The sequence below is a fragment of the Bufo gargarizans genome, chromosome 2 (genome assembly GCF_014858855.1).
Source record: "Bufo gargarizans isolate SCDJY-AF-19 chromosome 2, ASM1485885v1, whole genome shotgun sequence".
Taxonomy (NCBI): domain Eukaryota; kingdom Metazoa; phylum Chordata; class Amphibia; order Anura; family Bufonidae; genus Bufo; species Bufo gargarizans.
Window position 1 is genome coordinate 269,692,170 of NC_058081.1, and position 20,570 is coordinate 269,712,739.

The 20,570-nt window shown below is 45.2% G+C and overlaps 1 protein-coding gene across 1 annotated transcript in view; it reads left to right on the forward strand.

Moving 5' to 3' along the window:
- Positions 1-20,570, forward strand: part of TSPAN12 (tetraspanin 12) — a 221,132-nt gene that overhangs the window by 12,105 nt on the left and 188,457 nt on the right. The window contains exon 2 of the mRNA XM_044276988.1: positions 2,679-2,819. Within this exon, the coding sequence (XP_044132923.1) occupies positions 2,754-2,819 (66 nt within the window). The 5' untranslated portion in view covers positions 2,679-2,753. The remainder of the gene's footprint in view (positions 1-2,678; positions 2,820-20,570) is intronic.

The following is a 20,570-nucleotide window of genomic DNA, read 5'->3' on the forward strand; positions in this document are numbered from 1 at the left end:
AAACGCTGCCTGCAGCTTTTTGGTGTCCGTCTGACGAAACTGAGCCATCCGTTCTGACACACAATGTAAGTCAATGGGGAGGGAATCGTTTTCTATGACAAAATCTGGCACAATAGAAAAAGGATCCGTCCTCCATTGACTTTCAATGGTGTTCAAAACTGATCCGCCTTGGCTATGTTACAGATAATACAAACGGATCCGTTCTGAACGGATGCAGACTGTTGTATTATCTGAACGTATCTGTCTGTGTAGATCCATGATGGATCCGCACCAAACGCGAGTGTGAAAGTAGCCTTAGCTGTTTCAGCCTCTCAAAGGTTGTGTGTGATGAGACATCCACTTAAATGTAGTGTCTGGATCCTTTGGCCTCTTTCACACGAGCGTGACAGATTAGGTCCGGATGCGTTCAGGGTGCGTTCAGTGAAACTCGCGCTATTTTGCAAGCAAGTTCAGTCAGTTTTGTCTGCGATTGCATTCAGTTGTTCAGTTTTTTCCGCGCAGGTGCAATGCGTTTTGATGCGTTTTTGACCCGCGTGATAAAAAACTGAAGGTTTACAAACAACATCTCTTAGCAACCATCAGTGAAAAACGCATCACATCCGCATTCACTTCTATGGAGCCAGGGCTGCGTGAAAAACGCAGAATATAGAACATGCTGTGATTTTCACGCAACGCAGAACTGATGCGTGAAAAACAACACTCATGTACACAGCCCCATAGAAATTAATGGGTCAGGATTCAGTGCGGGTGCTATGCGTTCACATCACGCATTGCACCCGCGCGGAAAACTCGCTTGTGTGAAAGGGGCCTTTGGTGTTTTGTTTTTGCAAATAGTGGCAGATTGGCTTACTTCTGCCACTAAGAGCTACAGCTTGCTCCATTTTTCAAGAGAAGCCACAAAGGCAAAAAAATGCTTCCTAATAAAAGAAATACTGAGAGCAAAATAAATAGTTGTTTGTCCCGCATTTCTTATTTCCAATAGACCTTCAGCAAACATCTAGAGCCGGCAAAAATGTACCAAAAAATGCAGGTGCAAAAAAAATGCTGCTAATGCAAAGGTGCAGGAAAACTGCAGCAAAAACACCCTTAGGCCGCTTTCAGACAAGTGAGTGTCACCCTCTGGACTAGCAGCGCAGCACTCCTCCTGAACTTCCAGCACTGACAAGGTCGCATAGCATTATATCGATTTATTGTCTGGAATGTACTAGATAACACTGGCATAATGCTGTCTGTATTATCCAATACATTCCAGAACTGTAAAGGGTTGCATAACATCATAAATCAATATAATGCTATGCAGTGCTGGGAGGTTAGGATGGGTGCTGCGCTGCGAGTCTGGAGCGTGACACTGGCTCGTCTGAAAGCGGCCTTAGGCTACTGTTAACACTCATGGAGGTAGTATCTTGTCCTGTGGGCAAGTAGAAACATATAAGCTCCATCCTTTCTGATTTTACACTAATTTCCCGGAGACAAATGAACTGAAAAGTCTTCTTTGTGTATTTAATACCTCTGTGTGTGATACCCTGCCTAGGCCAAGCTCACACTTCAGTTATTTGGTCAGTTATTTCCATCAGTTATTGCGAGCCCAAACCAGGAGTGAAGCCTACTCGGAGACAAGCTAGAAGGGAAGTATCCAGTGTTTTTGACCCACACCTGTTTTTGGCTCACAATACCCGGTGGAAATAACTGATCACATAACTGGTGTGAACTTGGCCTCAGCATCCTAACTCTGAGAAATACAGAATTACAGTATGTACCTGACCACACAAACTTTTAAATTTATTGTTTTGTTGTGTTCCCAACTTAACGTAACACACCTTTTTTCAAATTACATACACTAAATAGTTGATGTACTTTGGTAATACTAAAAGAAAAGTGCTCAAAATGCAAATTCTAGCAGCTTTGCTTTCAGGCTGGGTTCAGACCTGAGCGTTTTACAGCGCGTTCCTACGCGCTGTAAAACGCTCAACAGGCAAGGACCAATGATTCCCTACTGGAATGGTTCTCACCTGAGCGTTTTACAGCGTGTACGATCGCGCTGTAAAACGCCCGACGCCCCAAGAAGTACATGAGCTTCTTTGGGGCGTCTTGTCACGCGTTCCCGTCCATAGACTTCAGCGGGAACGCGCGACAATGGGCGTTCGCTTGTCTCTGTATGCCCGATTGCAAACGCCCGTACAATCGCGCATACAGAGCGCTCCATTGCGAACTCTCAGGTCTGAACCCAGCGTTAGCGCTTTTGTTAGCTGACATGCATTCACCTCCGCCATGCATGCTTATTATAAAATCTCTCCTACTTGACTATTAAATCAGAATATTGCTGTATAGCAGATGTAGAGCTTTATTATGATCACATTCATATTCAAAATACAATCCAAGTGAAATTTGGAAAATGCATTTCTTTGCATGTTCTGTTTGAGTATGTGATATATAAAATACTTTTTATTTTACCTTTTAGTCTTTTACTTGTTTTAATGTCATTTTGCATAATAATTGATGTGCAAATCTTCATGGTGTTCCATTTATATTGTCTGTCTGGGGTATGCTGTAGCATTAGGCCCTGTTATGGAAAAAATGATCTTGTCTTTCATGTACTACAAGTCATAGTCACGGCCTTTAGTTGGGATTACTTTTACTATTTGCAAGTTAATCTCTTTCCTCCTCTTTCCTTTTTGAAGTGCTCTGAATCTGCGGTAGTCCCTGGAGAGGATGAAGTGGTGAAAGGATGGGGCTTTCTCCTGCAAGATTGCACAATGGCCAGAGAGGACTCGGTGAAGTGCCTGCGCTGCCTGCTCTACGCCCTCAATTTGCTTTTCTGGGTGAGTCAAGAGGGCCATGCAGTTCCAGTCTGTCAAGCAGGTGGCAATGCCTCGACTCGGGTTACAGCTGGCCAAGAGAGAAAGCACCAAAGGGCACAGCTAAGCATGAATTCATTTAGCAGGATTACTATATATTTTCCAAAGATCTAAGGGTTGTCTTCTATTAGCTCCTTTGATCAACATACCCTGCTGCCGCATGTGCCATTTCTTGTGCCAACTTTTCTCTCCTTTATCAAAGGCAGAGGGTGATAAATAACTGCCCTGGAATTAAAGAAGCAGTGTGTTTCTTTCATCGTGCTCCTAAATGGTCCCAGTCATATGCTCGACAGCCATAGCTAGAATTATTCATTAACTTCTTAAGTGTGAAATGAATATTCAGAACCTTACCAAACCTTGGACTGCATTCACTTGAAAGTGAAAGAGTAGGATTTTCCATTGGCATGTGACAAAGTGAATGTCTGTGGCCGCTGATGCCAGTGAATGCTGGTATTTGTAGTTCCATAACAGCTGAAATAACTTTTATGTGCCCCCCAGCATTCTCTTCTTTAGTCAGTATCTTGTATATGCAGAAACAAAAATAATTATTTAAAGGGGAGCTGTTGTAAAAAGGAATAAAACCCCCCAGAAATTCACATTTTAATTCAATGCTAGATAGCTTCTTAGGCTGAAATGATGTGGTCGTCCAGAAATAAGCTCAATTACCATTATTATTAGGGATGCCACTAGATTGCGGTGCTCTGGTCCGATGGAGTCACTAACAAGAGAGCAGAAGAGCAGATAGCAATAGAAAAACTCAAGAAAGTGGAAAACCGCGCTGCTTGACACACCTGCTCCCTTCTTGGTACGGGTTACAAAAGGCACGGGGAAATATCTGCAAGGGGTATACCCGAGGATCCCTCCTCTCTCCAACACTTCTGTGGGTATTGCACCAAGGTGTGCATACCATTGTTTTATGCGTTTTATCAGAGATACTGTTGTAAGTACAATAAATCTTTGCACGTGACGGTGGCAGTCTGGGCTTCACTATTGTTGCGACCTTTAATTACCCACAGGAGTGTTGGAGAGAGGAGGGATCCTCGGGTATACCCCTTGCAGATCCTCCCCCGTGCCTTTTGTAACCCGTACCAAGAAGGGAGGAAGTGTGTCAAGCAGCGCGGTTTTCCACTTTCTTGATTTACTTGCTTCTGTGATCTTCCCACATCGCATTGAAAACCTGCAGATCGAGATTACAGATGCAGATGCGTATACTAGTGACTTTTTTACTGTGAAACAATAGAAAAACTGGCTGCAAGTCTATATAGCTGGAGTATTCGTTCCCAGGATACTTTTTACATATTTTTCTAACAGAAGGTTGCCAAGACCAGGCATTTGGACAGAAATAGAGTATCATCTCCCTGAGGGGCATTGGCACTTTTTAGTGATTCTTCCAAGTAGCAGGGTTTACTGCAGCAGGACCTTCCCCATTTAGACTTTCATTCCTTATCCTATTAATAAGCCATAAATGTCTTAAGGTGCTCATACACCTTCAATAGTTACAGAACGATCACTCATTCAGATGAGAGATATTCCTCCAGACCCCCTCATGCACATGCATGCTTCACTCAGCCAAGTGTACACAGGGAAAAGGGAAGGAACTGCTGCCAAGACATGTTTCAGTTCACCAGGCCTGGCCCTTCTTTACCATGATATTTGCCAGATGCTCTTATGTATATGGGCACCTTTACATGAAATAAAAACCCTTGAATGTAACATTAAAGGGAACCTGTCACCATGAAAATACTGTGTAATCTGCAGGCAGCATGTTATAGAGCAGGAGGAGCTGAGCAGATTCATATAGTTTTTTGGGAAAAGATTCAGCACAAGTTGTATTTTGCTTATTTACATCCCTGCTTATTCTGAGCTTTGCAGTCCAGGAGACGGTCCTATCAGTGACTGACAGCTATATCTGTATACACAGTCATAGAGGGAAGGCTGACAATCACTGATAGGACCGTCTCCCTGACTTCAAAGTCTAGAATAAGCAGTAATTTAAATGTGTGAAACTTTTTCACAAAACTATATATGAATCTGCTCAGCTCCTCCTGCTCTATAACATGCTGCCTACAGCTCACACTATGTTCAACATGACAGAAAAAAACTTTAAACTCCCTTCTAAATTTACAGGGTTATAGACTGCACTACATACAGATGAAAGTGAAAAGATATTGTGAAGATTGAATAGAATTGTTCTAACATTTCAAGAAAGAACACATGGATGTGCATAAGCATTACTGCTACCAACACATGAGAGTGACAGCCTGGGATTTTCACAAAAGTATGAAGATGGGTCACGTTCTCTGTTATTAGGTAGTAGCTCAAAGCTTGTGTTTGTGCTGCTTCTTAGAAAACAGAGGGGATAGGAAATAGGGCCAGATTTATCATTACACTTACATCTTACTCCACTTTTAGGCTACTTTCACACTTGTTCGGGGCTCCGCTTGTGAGTTCCGTTCAAAGGCTCTCACAAGCGGCCCCGAACGCTTCCATCCAGCCCTAATGCATTCTGAGTGGATGCGGATCCGCTCAGAATGCATCAGTCTGGCACCGTTAGACCTCCGCTCCGCTCAGCAGGCGGACACCTGAACGCTGCTTGCAGCGTTCGGGTGTCCGCCTGGCCGAGCGGAGGCAAACTGATCCGTCCAGACTTACAATGTAAGTCAATGGGGACGGATCCGTTTGAATATGACACACTATGGCTCAATTTTCAAACGGATCCGTCCCCCATTGACTTTCAATGTAAAGTCTGGACGGATCCGTCTGAGGCTACTTTGACACTTAGAATTTTTTTTACAATATAATGCAGATGGATCCGTTCTGAACGGATCAACCGTCTGCATTATATAAACGGATCCGCTCTGAACGCAAGTGTGAAAGTAGCCTTACATATGTCCAAAGTCACTTTTGGCTAAGTCAGATTTATTAATGGTCCTTTAATACTGTGATAAATGTGGTTTGACAGTAGCAGTTTATCCTTCAGTAAGCGGCTTTACAAAAGTCACAAGTTTTTACTAAAAAGTCGCATGTTCTATTAAGGCTACTTTCACATTAGCGTTCGGGGCTCCGCTTGCGAGTTCCGTTTGAAGGCTCTCACAAGCGGCCCCGAACGGATCCGTCCAGCCCTAATGCATTCTGAGTGGATGCGGATCCGCTCAGAATGCATCAGTCTGGCAGCGTTCAGCCTCCGCTCCTCTTAGCAGGCGGACACCTGAACGCTCCGTGCGGAGGCAAACAGATCCGTCCAGAGTTGCAATGGAAGTCAATGAGGGCGGATCCGTTCGAAGGTGACACAATATGGTGCATTTTTCAAACTGATCTGCCCCCCATTGACTTTCAATGTAAAGTCTGGACGGTTCAGTCTGAATACAAATCACACTTAGACTTTTTTAGTGAAATATAATGCAAACGGTTCCGTCTGAACGGAAACCATCGTTTGCATTATCCGTCTGTACAAATACCAGACGGATCCGCTCCGAACGCAAGTGTGAAAGTAGCCTAAAAAGTCGCATAAGATAAGCATGGTCCTCACTGGAGTGAAATTGCACCATTTTTTTTGACTTTTTTTTAAATTGTCGCAATAGTAAACCTGTCTAGAGATTAATTTACATAAGAAAACACGCCCACTTTCAGAAAACTGGCGAGCATAGCACAGAGCCAATAAAAGTTAAAAATGTTTGCGCAGTTTTAGCGATTGCGCAAAAATTTGCGACTTTTTTTTTTTTGACTTGAGCTAATGATAAATCTGGCCCATAGTTTATTGGGACAATGGAAGTAGTTTAACTAGCATTTACTGAAGAGTTAAAGTGGAACCTACATGGTAACATCTAGTTGTGAACTTTCAAATTATGCATACCTGTAGACCATAATTACCTGCTATTATTTTCCTCACTGATTATTGCTGGGCTGTTTTTATCTAAGCTGCGTTTGAATAGAGCTGTGATCTGTGACTACAGTTTTAACTTGCCTACTGGGAGCCTAAGGTAGTCTGAAACACACCCCCTGTCTCATCATTGGTTCAGGCTGCTGCTGCTCTCTTCCTGCAGCTTTGCCAGCTTTGCCTCAGATAGCCTGCTGTGTATAGGTCCCTTTGCACGGGACGACACAGAAGGCATTTTTGGGAAGCATTCCTTCCGACAATCGCCTGCTCATCAGCAGAGGAGACCACTATATTTATATGCAGTGATCTCCTTCACAGTATGGAGAGGAGTGATCACTAATAATTGATGAGCGAACCCGGACTGTATAGTTCGGGTTCGTACCGAATTTTGGGGTGTCCGTGACACGGACCCGAACCTGGACATTTTCGTAAAAGTCCGGGTTCGGGTTCGGTGTTCGTCGCTTTCTTGGCGCTTTTGTGATGCTTTCTTGGCGCTTTTTGAAAGGCTGCAAAGCAGCCAATCAACAAGCGTCATACTACTTGCCCCAAGAGGCCATCACAGCCATGCCTACTATTGGCATGGCTGTGATTGGCCAGAGCACCATGTGACCCAGCCTCTATTTAAGCTGGAGTCACATAGCGCCGCCCGTCACTCTGCTCTGATTAGCGTAGGGAGAGGTTGCGGCTGCGACAGTAGGGCGAGATTAGGCAGATTAACTCCTCCAAAGGACTTGATTGATCGATCGATCTGCAGCTGTGCATCATTGAGCTGCTGAAATTCAATTGCTCACTGTTTTTAGGCTGCCCAGACCGTTTGTCAGTCACTTTTTACTGGGGTGATCGGCGGCCATTTTGTGTCTTGTGGTGTGCTAGCACAAGCTGCGACCAAGTGCATTTAACCCTCAATGGTGTGGTTGTTTTTTGGCTAATTCCTACATCAGGGTGAAGCTGTCACACCAAGTGCATTTAACCAGCAATAGTCTGGTTATTTTTTGGCCATATACTACATCAGGGGCAAGCTGCGCCTGTCACCAATTGCATTTAACCCTCAATGGTGTGGTTGTTTTTTGGCTAAATCCTACATCAGGGTGAAGCTGTCACACCAAGTGCATTTAACCAGCAATAGTCTGTTTATTTTTTGGCCATATACTACATCAGGGGCAAGCTGCGCCTGTCACCAAGTGCATTTAACCCTCAATGGTGTGGTTGTTTTTTGGCTAAATCCTACATCAGGGTGAAGCTGTCACACCAAGTGCATTTAACCAGCAATAGTCTGTTTATTTTTTGGCCATATACTACATCAGGGGCAAGCTGTCACCAAGTGCATTTAACCCTCAATGGTGTGGTTGTTTTTTGGCTAAATCCTACATCAGGGTGAAGCTGTCACACCAAGTGCATTTAACCAGCAATAGTCTGTTTATTTTTTGGCCATATACTACATCAGGGGCAAGCTGCGCCTGTCACCAAGTGCATTTAACCCTCAGTAGTGTGGTTTGTCAAGCTGTCACACCAAGTGCATTTAACCATCAATAGTGTGGTTATTTTTTGGCCATATCCCAGTCTAATTCTGTCAGTAAACCTATACCTGTCACCCAGCGCCTAAATACTAGGCCTCAAATTTATATCCAGCTAAATCTGTCGTTAGTGCTGTAGCTGGGCGAGTTATTTAGTGTCCGTTCAAGCACATTTCTTGTTCTGGGTTGAAATACAATTCCCAATTTAGCAATTTAAAAATTTAGTGGTTTCTGCTGTATCAGAGCTATTTGAAATCTATCCCTAAAAGGGTAGATCATATTGAAGGTGCACATAGGGACATTCAGAATAACTTCACACACCCGCTACTGTGCATTTCCAAGTCTAATTCTGTCAGTAAACCCATACCTGTCACCCACCGCCTAAATACTAGGCCTCAAATTTATATCCAGCTAAATCTGTCGTTAGTGCTGTAGCTGGGCGAGTTATTTAGTGTCCGTTCAAGCACATTTCTTGTTCTGGGTTGAAATACAATTCCCAATTTAGCAATTTCAAAATTTAGTGGTTTCTGCTGTATCAGAGCTATTTGAAATCTATCCCTAAAAGTGTAGATCATATTGAAGGTGCACATAGGGTCATTCAGAATAACTTCACACACCCGCTACTGTGCATTTCCAAGTCTAATTCTGTCACTAAACCCATACCTGTCACCCAGCGCCTAAATACTAGGCCTCAAATTTATATCCAGCTGAATTTGAATACAATACATTGGGCCAAATAATATTTTTGTTGTTGTGGTGAACGATAACAATGAGGAAAACATCTAGTAAGGGACGCGAACGTGGACATGGTCGTGGTGGTGTTAGTGGACCCTCTGGTGCTGGGAGAGGACGTGGCCGTTCTGCCACATCCACACGTCCTAGTGTACCAACTACCTCAGGTCCCAGTAGCCGCCAGAATTTACAGCGGTATATGGTGGGGCCCAATGCCGTTCTAAGGATGGTAAGGCCTGAGCAGGTACAGGCATTAGTCAATTGGGTGGCCGACAGTGGATCCAGCACGTTCACATTATCTCCCACCCAGTCTTCTGCAGAAAGCGCACAGATGGCGCCTGAAAACCAACCCCATCAGTCTGTCACATCACCCCCATGCATATCAGGGAAACTGTCTGAGCCTCAAGTTATGAAGCAGTCTCTTATGCTGTTTGAAGACTCTGCTGGCAGGGTTTCCCAAGGGCATCCACCTAGCCCTTCCCCAGCGGTGGAAGACATAGAATGCACTGACGCACAACCACTTATGTTTCCTGATGATGAGGACATGGGAATACCACCTCAGCATGTCTCTGATGATGACGAAACACAGGTGCCAACTGCTGCGTCTTTCTGCAGTGTGCAGACTGAACAGGAGGTCAGGGATCAAGACTGGGTGGAAGACGATGCAGGGGACGATGAGGTCCTAGACCCCACATGGAATGAAGGTCGTGCCACTGACTTTCACAGTTCGGAGGAAGAGGCAGTGGTGAGACCGAGCCAACAGCGTAGCAAAAGAGGGAGCAGTGGGCAAAGGCAGAACACCCGCCGCCAAGAGACTCCGCCTGCTACTGACCGCCGCCATCTGGGACCGAGCACCCCAAAGGCAGCTTCAAGGAGTTCCCTGGCATGGCACTTCTTCAAACAATGTGCTGACGACAAGACCCGAGTGGTTTGCACGCTGTGCCATCAGAGCCTGAAGCGAGGCATTAACGTTCTGAACCTTAGCACAACCTGCATGACCAGGCACCTGCATGCAAAGCATGAACTGCAGTGGAGTAAACACCTTAAAAACAAGGAAGTCGCTCAGGCTCCCCCTGCTACCTCTTCTGCTGCTGCCGCCTCGGCCTATTCTGCTGCTGCCGCCTCGGCCTCTTCTGCTGCTGCCGCCTCGGCCTCTTCCTCCGCCTCTGGAGGAATGTTGGCACCTGCCGCCCAGCAAACAGGGGATGTACCACCAACACCACCACCACCTCCGTCACCAAGCGTCTCAACCATGTCACACGGCAGCGTTCAGCTCTCCATCTCACAAACATTTGAGAGAAAGCGTAAATTCCCACCTAGCCACCTTCGATCCCTGGCCCTGAATGCCAGCATTTCTAAACTACTGGCCTATGAAATGCTGTCATTTAGGCTGGTGGACACAGACAGCTTCAAACAGCTCATGTCGCTTGCTGTCCCACAGTATGTTGTTCCCAGCAGCCACTACTTCTCCAAGAGAGCCGTGCCTTCCCTGCACAACCAAGTATCCGATAAAATCAAGTGTGCACTGCGCAACGCCATCTGTAGCAAGGTCCACCTAACCACAGATACGTGGACCAGTAAGCACGGCCAGGGACGCTATATCTCCCTAACTGCACACTGGGTAAATGTAGTGGCAGCTGGGCCCCAGGTGGAGAGCTGTTTGGCGCACGTCCTTCCGCCGCCAACGATCGCAGGGCAACATTCTTTGCCTCCTGTTGCCACCTCCTCCTTCTCGGCTTCCTCCTCCTCTTCTTCCACCTGCTCATCCAGTCAGCCACACACCTTCACCACCAACTTCAGCACAGCCCGGGGTAAACGTCAGCAGGCCATTCTGAAACTCATATGTTTGGGGGACAGGCCCCACACCGCACAGGAGTTGTGGCGGGGTATAGAACAACAGACCGACGAGTGGTTGCTGCCGGTGAGCCTCAAGCCCGGCCTAGTGGTGTGCGATAATGGGCGAAATCTCGTTGCAGCTCTGGGACTAGCCGGTTTGACGCACATCCCTTGCCTGGCGCATGTGCTGAATTTGGTGGTGCAGAAGTTCATTCACAACTACCCCGACATGTCAGAGCTGCTGCATAAAGTGCGGGCCGTCTGTTCGCGCTTCCGGCGTTCACATCCTGCCGCTGCTCGCCTGTCTGCGCTACAGCGTAACTTCGGCCTTCCCGCTCACCGCCTCATATGCGACGTGCCCACCAGGTGGAACTCCACCTTGCACATGCTGGACAGACTGTGCGAGCAGCAGCAGGCCATAGTGGAGTTTCAGCTGCAGCACGCACGGGTCAGTCGCACTGCGGAACAGCACCACTTCACCACCAATGACTGGGCCTCCATGCGAGACCTGTGTGCCCTGTTGCGCTGTTTCGAGTACTCCACCAACATGGCCAGTGGCGATGACGCCGTTATCAGCGTTACAATACCACTTCTATGTCTCCTTGAGAAAACACTTAGGGCGATGATGGAAGAGGAGGTGGCCCAGGAGGAGGAGGAGGAAGAGGGGTCATTTTTAGCACTTTCAGGCCAGTCTCTTCGAAGTGACTCAGAGGGAGGTTTTTTGCAACAGCAGAGGCCAGGTACAAATGTGGCCAGCCAGGGCCCACTACTGGAGGACGAGGATGAGGATGAGGAGGAGGTGGAGGAGGATGAAGCATGGTCACAGCGGGGTGGCACCCAACGCAGCTCGGGCCCATCACTGGTGCGTGGCTGGGGGGAAAGGCAGGACGATGACGATACGCCTCCCACAGAGGACAGCTTGTCCTTACCCCTGGGCAGCCTGGCACACATGAGCGACTACATGCTGCAGTGCCTGCGCAACGACAGCAGAGTTGCCCACATTTTAACGTGTGCGGACTACTGGGTTGCCACCCTGCTGGATCCACGCTACAAAGACAATGTGCCCACCTTACTTCCTGCACTGGAGCGTGATAGGAAGATGCGCGAGTACAAGCGCACGTTGGTAGACGCGCTACTTAGAGCATTCCCAAATGTCACAGGGGAACAAGTGGAAGCCCAAGGCAGAGGAGGAGCAAGAGGTCGCCAAGGCAGCTGTGTCACGGCCAGCTCCTCTGAGGGCAGGGTTAGCATGGCAGAGATGTGGAAAAGTTCTGTCAACACGCCACAGCTAACTGCACCACCACCTGATACGCAACGTGTTAGCAGGAGGCAACATTTCACTAACATGGTGGAACAGTACGTGTGCACACCCCTCCACGTACTGACTGATGGTTCGGCCCCATTCAACTTCTGGGTCTCTAAATTGTCCACGTGGCCAGAGCTAGCCTTTTATGCCTTGGAGGTGCTGGCCTGCCCGGCGGCCAGCGTTTTGTCTGAACGTGTATTCAGCACGGCAGGGGGCGTCATTACAGACAAACGCAGCCGCCTGTCTACAGCCAATGTGGACAAGCTGACGTTCATAAAAATGAACCAGGCATGGATCCCACAGGACCTGTCCGTCCCTTGTCCAGATTAAACATTAACTACCTCCCCTTAACCATATATTATTGTACTCCAGGGCACTTCCTCATTCAATCCTATTTTTATTTTCATTTTACCATTATATTGCGAGGCTACCCAAAGTTGAATGAACCTCTCCTCTGTCTGGGTGCCGGGGCCTAAATATATGCCAATGGACTGTTCCAATGTTGGGTGACGTGAAGCCTGATTCTCTGCTATGACATGCAGACTAATTCTCTGCTGACATGAAGCCAGATTCTCTGTTAAGGGACCTCTCTCCTCTGCCTGGGTGCTGGGCCTAAATTTATGACAATGGACTGTTACAGTGGTGGGTGACGTGAAGCCTGATTCTCTGCTATGACATGCAGACTGATTCTCTGCTGACATGAAGCCAGATTCTCTGTTAAGGGACCTCTCTCCTCTGCCTGGGTGCTGGGCCTAAATATATGACAATGGACTGTTTCAGTGGTGGGTGACGTGAAGCCTGATTCTCTGCTATGACATGAAGCCAGATTGTCTGTTACGGGACCTCTCTCCTCTGCCTGGGTGCTGGGCCTAAATTTATGAAAATGGACTGTTACAGTGGTGGGTGGCGTGAAGCCTGATTCTCTGCTATGACAAGAAGACTGATTCTCTGGTGACATGAAGCCAGATTTTGTGTTACGGAACCTCTCTCCTCTGCCTGGGTGCCAGGGCCTAAATTTATGACAATGGACTGTTACAGTGGTGGGTGACGTGAAGCCTGATTCTCTGCTATGACATGCAGACTGATTCTCTGCTAACATGAAGCCAGATTCTCTGTTAAGGGACCTCTCTCCTCTGCCTGGGTGCTGGGCCTAAATATATGACAATGGACTGTTGCAGTGGTGGCTGACGTGAAGCCTGATTCTCTGCTATGATATGAAGACTGATTCTCTGCTGACATGAAGCCAGATTGTCTGTTACGGGACCTCTCTCCTCTGCCTGGGTGCTGGGCCTAAATTTATGAAAATGGACTGTTGCAGTGGTGGGTGACGTGAAGCCTGATTCTCTGCTATGACATGAAGACTGATTCTCTGGTGACATGAAGCCAGATTCTGTGTTACGGAACCTCTCTCCTCTGCCTGTGTGCTGGGCCTAAATTTATGAAAATAGACTGTTCCAGTGGTGGGTGACGTGAAGCCTGATTCTCTGCTATGGGACCTCTCTCCAATTGATTTTGGTTAATTTTTATTTATTTAATTTTTATTTTAATTCATTTCCCTATCCACATTTGTTTGCAGGGGATTTACCTACATGTTGCTGCCTTTTGCAGCCCTCTAGCCCTTTCCTGGGCTGTTTTACAGCCTTTTTAGTGCCGAAAAGTTCGGGTCCCCATTGACTTCAATGGGGTTCGGGTTCGGGACGAAGTTCGGCCGAACTTCTCGAACCCGAACATCCAGGTGTCCGCTCAACTCTAATCGCTAATGCTATCGCTCGTTTCCATACTGACTCATTATTTGCCAGCAGCAGATGCTGTTTACAGAGCACAAACTGCCGCTGACAAATGATGATTTTTGTGTCCTCATGAATGATCTATTACCCGATGAATGACCTTTTTGATTGTTCATTGGGTAATCGTGGCACATTTATACCGCTGGATAATCGCTAACGAACATTCCTAGGAACCCTCGTTAGCGATTTCTGTGGAATTCTCGGCCTGTGTAAAGGGTCCTTATGACATAAGTCTATTACAGACTGCAGTTCAGTGCATGGAAAGCTGATTGTCAGTACAGCAAGCATAGCATAATAATGAAGCACCGACTGTTAAAGGGGGTTTCCTGAGAATATAAAAAAAATGGGACAGACTGGATTAAAAATAAATAAAAAAAAGTAATCATTGCTCACCTCACCTATTCCAACGCTATTTTCCTCACTGGTGAGCTTCACTTCCTGGTCCTGGATTCGACACATAGGAAATATCTTTGGTCGCCCACTCTACCTGTCACTGACCTGGTAAATTTCTGGTAAACTTTTCTTAAAATAATTTATCATTTTTGTGAACGTTTGTACATGTTTTGTTTTAGAAAACAGAACATCTATGAGTGTTTGACCTGGTGAAGTGGTTTAATAAAATGTTAGAATTTTAATAAGTTTTTCATGTTTGTGGCCAGTGTTGAGCGAATCAAAGTCCATGAAGTGGACTTTAATCAGAATTCCTGGTAAAATTCAATTTGATGCAAATTCGTGGTAACAAATGGATTTCCCTGAAATAGAGGTAGCAATTAATAAAAAATCATACTTACCTCATCTGTTTGAGCGCAAAGAGCCGTCCGCTGTCATCTTGATTGAAGATACCACGTGAAATCCCGTGCGCGGTGACGTATGACAACACCACACCTGCCGACGTGGTGACGTCATCACGGGCCGAGCGAGATTTCGCACTGGATCTTCAATCAAGATAAAGGCAGGCAGCTCTTTGCAAACAAATGGATGAGTTAAGTGTGATTTTATTTATTCTTTTATTTTACACTTTATATTGATGTCAAATGATATGATCAGCGATGAACGTGGCATCTGAGGCGTGCAATGGCTGGGAGTGGCGCAATCGCCTTCCCTGTCATTACACCCACTACTTACAAACAAATGCACTTCTTGCCAAAGTCATTTGTCACAAAGCAAATTTTCTTGTTAAATTTTGTGAACCAGACGAATAGAATTTTCCAATACTTCTTGTGAAACTGAAACTTTCTACAAAGTTTACAACCTTAGTCACTTGCCGTTCGCAGTGTTTGTGACTGGTTTTGTATGATCTAGAGGTTTTAGATATGATTTATGACCAGGCACACCTTTTTCTTGTGTGGTAGAATGTGAACTTAAGGTCATTGAACTAAAACCAAGAAAGGTTAGTCAAATCATGGCTATAAAACTGATCAACAGGACACCATATAACAAAGACTAAGACAAAGAATATGGTTTTGTTATACAACTTTCCTGTACTGATGTCTTTTTTAGACAATCTGGGTTCAGAATATTGATCGACTATCCTCAGAATACGCCACCAATGTCAGACCTGTTTCACGTATACACAAATTCCACATCCACTGCCCGTTACAATGGCATATTCTAAGGATAACCTGGAAAACCCTTTTAAAGTAGACCTTTCATCGGTCCAAACATTGTGAACTAAGTATCATGACATATACAGCGGCACCCAGCGATCTCACTGCACTTACTATTATCCCTGGGTGCCACTCCGTTCTCCCGTTATGTCCTCTGGTATGTTCGGGGACTTGGTTATAGTAGGAGGAGACTTAGGGGACTTGGTTATAGTAGGCGGAGTCTGCCCTTGTTCTGCTGGGCGTCTCCTTCTCCTAGGCTGTAGCGCTGGCCAGAAGTCTCCTCCTACTATAACCAAGTAAGCAAAGATACCGGAGGACATAACGGGAGAACGGAGTGGCGTCCAGGGATAATAGTAAGTTCAGTGAGATCCCTGGGCGCTGCTGTATACTTAGTTCACAATGTTTGGACCGATGAAAGGTCCTCTTTAAATTACTATGGTATTTCATGTTAATTGGGGGCTCACAAGCAAAAATTTTTGTTTTATGCGTCAATTAAATAATTAATATGTATCACTGCTAGGATTTTATGCTAAAAAGAAAACAAAAAAACTTTATTAAAGTATTCATTTTAAAATGAGCAATTACGGTATCACCCAATGAGATCCGTTACCAAGGATTTAACTGTGGAACTGACTCATGTATGGATGGATGTTCTTCCTCCTCAATTGTAATTAACCCTTAAATTTGATAGTGTTAAGTTACAGGGCCCAGTTGCGGGACGGAGAGGCTAGAAACATCACGCTTGCTGTTTGAATGCAGCTGGACGCACTACCTCTGAAAATTCAAGTGGCAGGCGCGATGTTGCTCATGTAACTGACAACTGCCTCTGCTTTGAGACTTCTGATGTCACGCAACTGTAGTGTAGAAACACGTTGAGCCTGTACAATGGAGGGAGAGCTACAGATGGTAATGCAGAAAAGTATCAGATAGTTCTGCAACTAACCTTTTTAGACAGAAGCTAGGGGAAAAAGATCCATACCTACATGAATCAGTTCCACAGTTAAACGGGTTGCCTAGGTTCAGAGCTGACCCTGAACATGTCTTTATTTTCACCCAGACCCTCTGATATGAGCATTGTAGCATTTCATGCTCTGATGCTCTCCCTTGCCCTGTGCTGGATCGCGCAGGGCAAAGTCTTTTTGTTTATAATTTTACACTGCTAGGCAGAGGCTTTTGCCTAGCAGTATTGGCGGTGACGTCACTGGCTCTGATGGGTGGGCTTTAGCGCTGCCCTAGCCGTTTTCCAAAAAAAGCCATGAAATGCTCCAATGCCCATATTAGGCCTCATGCACACGCCCTTTTTTTTTTAAAGGTCTGCAAAAACGGGGTCCGTAGGTCCGTGATCCGTGACCGTTTTTTTCGTCTGTGGGTCTTCCTTGTTTTTTGGAGGATCCACGGACATGAAAACTGAAAAAAAAATCTAAGTCAAGTTTGCCATTGAAATGATAGGAAAAAACGGACACGGATCACGGACGCGGATGACAATCTTGTGTGCATCCGTTATTTTTCACGGACCAATTGACTTGAATGGGTCCGTGAACCGTTGGCCGTGAAAAAAATAGGACAGGTCTTATTTTTTTTCACGGCCAGGAAACACGGATCACGGATGCGGCTGCCAAACGGTGCATTTTCCGATTTTCCACGAACCCATTGAAAGTCAATGGGTCCGCGAAAAAAAACGGAAAACAGCACAACGGCCACGGATGCACACAGCTGTCGTGTGTATGAGGCCTTAGGGGGGCTGCCTGGGTGAAAATGGGGATATGTCCTGGTTCAGCTCTGAACCCAGACAACCCCTTTAATTCCTTGGTAATGGATCTGATTGGATGGTACTTGTCCATTTTCAAACATATAGTTTAATAAAGTTTTTTTGTTTTCTTTTTAGCGTAAAATCCTAGTAGTGATACATATTTAATGTTAATTATTTAATGCGGTATGCAGTTCTCAATAATTAAAGAAACTTTTAGATATGCATAATGTTTAATGGTATTTTTGTAAACTGCGGCTATTTATTCTTTAGTGAACATGAACTGTCAGTTTGGAATATTATTGTCTAAAGACAATGACTATGAAAGTCTTGGTGAGATTTATCATTTCACTTAAAGGGGTTATCTGATATCTAAAATTCCTCAGCACCCACGTTGCTCCTGATTCCTGCACGGGGATGAGCCCATGTGGTGTAATAAAGCTACTGAGCATATGTGACCTCCAGCTTAGGCTACTTTCACACTAGCGTTTTTGTTGGATCCGGCAGGGTTCAGCAAAAACACTTCTGTTACTGAAAATACAACCATCTGCATCCGTTATAAATGGATCCGGTTGTATTATCTTTAACATACCCAAGATGGATCCGTCGAACTACACTGAAAGTCAATGAAGGACGGATCCGTTTTCTATTGTGCCAGATTGTGTCAAAGAAAACTGATCCGTCCCCATTGACTTGCTCCGCATCCCAGGATGGAAAAAAAAACTGCAGCATGTTGCGGTTTTCTCTCCGGTCTGGGAAGGCAACTAAACGGAGCAGAATGCATTTTGGAGCATTCCGTTCTGTTCAGTTCAGTTTTGTCCCCATTGACAATGAATGGGGACAAAACTGAAGCGTTTTTTGTCCGGTATTGAGCCCCTATGACCGAACTCAATACTGGAAAACTTAAACGCTAGTGTGAAAGTAGCCTTAGAGGCAATTATATCTAGGCACAGGAGCATTTTTTTAAATTGTTATGTTTTGTGTGATCTAAGAGTAAATTATTAATTTTTATGGCAATCTCTTTAATATCTTATAATTATATTTTTATATATTTCCAGAAGTTAAACTGTGGAATGTTTCATCTACCACTATATATTTGTCTACCTCCAATTTCAAGATAATTTGGATAACATATTTAATAAAATTGTTTTAGAATTAATTTCACAAAATAAGTCAGCAAGACAACCAATGTCCATGCTTCCTACTGCCTATTCTTTGATCCGGAGCAGAGAGCTGCTAAGGAAGCACAGATTCCACTTAGACTAAACCCAGCCCTTAAATGGATGACATTAAATACTTGATATACTGTATAAATTAGTGGCCTAGCTGATCCCATGGTGTGTTTTTATAAAAGAGGTTGTCTTCAAGATGAGACTGTTAACAGGCCACATGATGTTTTACTCGCAGTGAAAAAAAAAATCCCAGTAGGTTGCTACTTCTTGCATCACAAGTGTTTTTACTTACCCCCTTAGTGACTGCCAATACACCTATTTATGGTGGTCATCCTGCAAGCCTTACACAGAGCCATCAACAGTAAAATAAAAAAGTTATGGTCTTGGTATGTGGTGACAGAAAAGTTTTGATTTTGAATATTAATCTGTTTTCACTTAGTCCCGTCAGCAGCACAATATTGGGGATTTCTCCCCCCTGCAGGTTGGTAGGATAGGTGGAATTTTTAATGAATGATCCCCTTTAAAGTATGCCCCTAAACTCCACACTCCACTCCAAACTTTTTGTTAATTTTTATGTACAAATTGTCTAAAAGTAGAGAGAGAGCCTTGTCCTGCAGATGGAGACTAAGGGAATACAGGTTTACATTCAAAATCAAAACTTCCCTTATGTCCCTCTCAGCACAACAATGGAGATTTTACAAGCACAGATTTTAAGACAGACCTCTAAAAGGAAGTCTTCTACAAAGATCTCTCATGCAGCCTATAGTGAGAGATAAAAATGTTTGCTGAAGACCAAGAGGCTGTGCTACAAATCTGCTTAAGGCCTTATGCACACGACAGATGTTTTTTGCGTCTGCAAATTGTGCGTCCACCCAAAAAAATGGATGCGGCATCCGTTTTTATTGGAGGATCATTTTTTTTTTTTACACAGATACCTTGTAATAAATGCATATCCTTGTCCGCAAATGTGAAAAAAGTAGGACATGCACAATTTTTTTTTGCTGAAGGGAAACACGGACAACGGATGCGGAACACAAACGGATGGACTATCAGCATTTTTTGCTAACCCATTGAAATGAATGGATCCCCATCCTATCCGCAAAAAAAACTTAACGGAGGCCGAGAAAAACAACTTGTGTGCATGAGGCCTAATAGAAACTGCTTAATTAGGTTTTCCACTTTGCAAAAAGTAGCGGTTGTAATCTGTAGGCACCTAGATATGTCTGGGAAAGACCATTGAATGTTCTCCTGAACAGCATCATCTTGAAAGACCAGAAGACTTATCACCTGGTAGATTTTGATGAGAGCCAGACTATTTAGCATAAAATATTTCTGGAACCTCAGAGGCAACCTGTTTGGAAGAAACAATATATACAGTAGGTTTGATGACCCAAGTGCTTGAAAGTCACTAACTTTCATGGCAGATAGTATTGCCAACAGGAGCAACACTTTCAAGCGAGAAGCACAAGGCTACTTTCACACTTGTGTTGTTAATTCCGATATCGAGATCCAGCAGATGATCTCAATACCGGAATTAAATGGATCAGTTTTGCACATCAGGAGGCATCCGTTCTGTTAGGATGCGATTGTGCGAAAACAAAATGTAAAAAAACGGATCCTTCACTAAATATACATTGAAAGTCAGTGGGCGATGGATCCATTTTTAAGGCTCTCTCTGAGTCCACGGTCTGGCCTGACCTGTATGTCAACTGCCTGACGGCTGGTGAGCAGTGATGGCCAGTTCGCATGGTTCGCCAGCGAACACATGCGGGCTGCCGTTCTAACTCACAAGTCCGGCGATGCACAGGTAAGCCCTTGCCTGTGCCGCGAGCCGGTCTGAAACAAATGCGGTCAGCGGGAGCAGGCAGTTCCGAGAACAGCCCGATGAAGGCCCCCGGCCTGCTCCCAGTGACCGCATTTGTTTCAGACCGGCTTGCGGCACAGGTAAGGGCTTACCTGTGCATCGCTGGACTTGTGAGTTAAGATGGCAGCCCGCATATGTTTGCTGATGGTGAATGTGTCTGAAGAGACCTATGGACCCTGCCACTGCTAGTCTGAGGTAGGGACTTTTCCTTCTTACCCTAAGTTCACACTTGCGCGTTTTACAGCGCCTTCGAACGTGCTGTAAAACGCATAA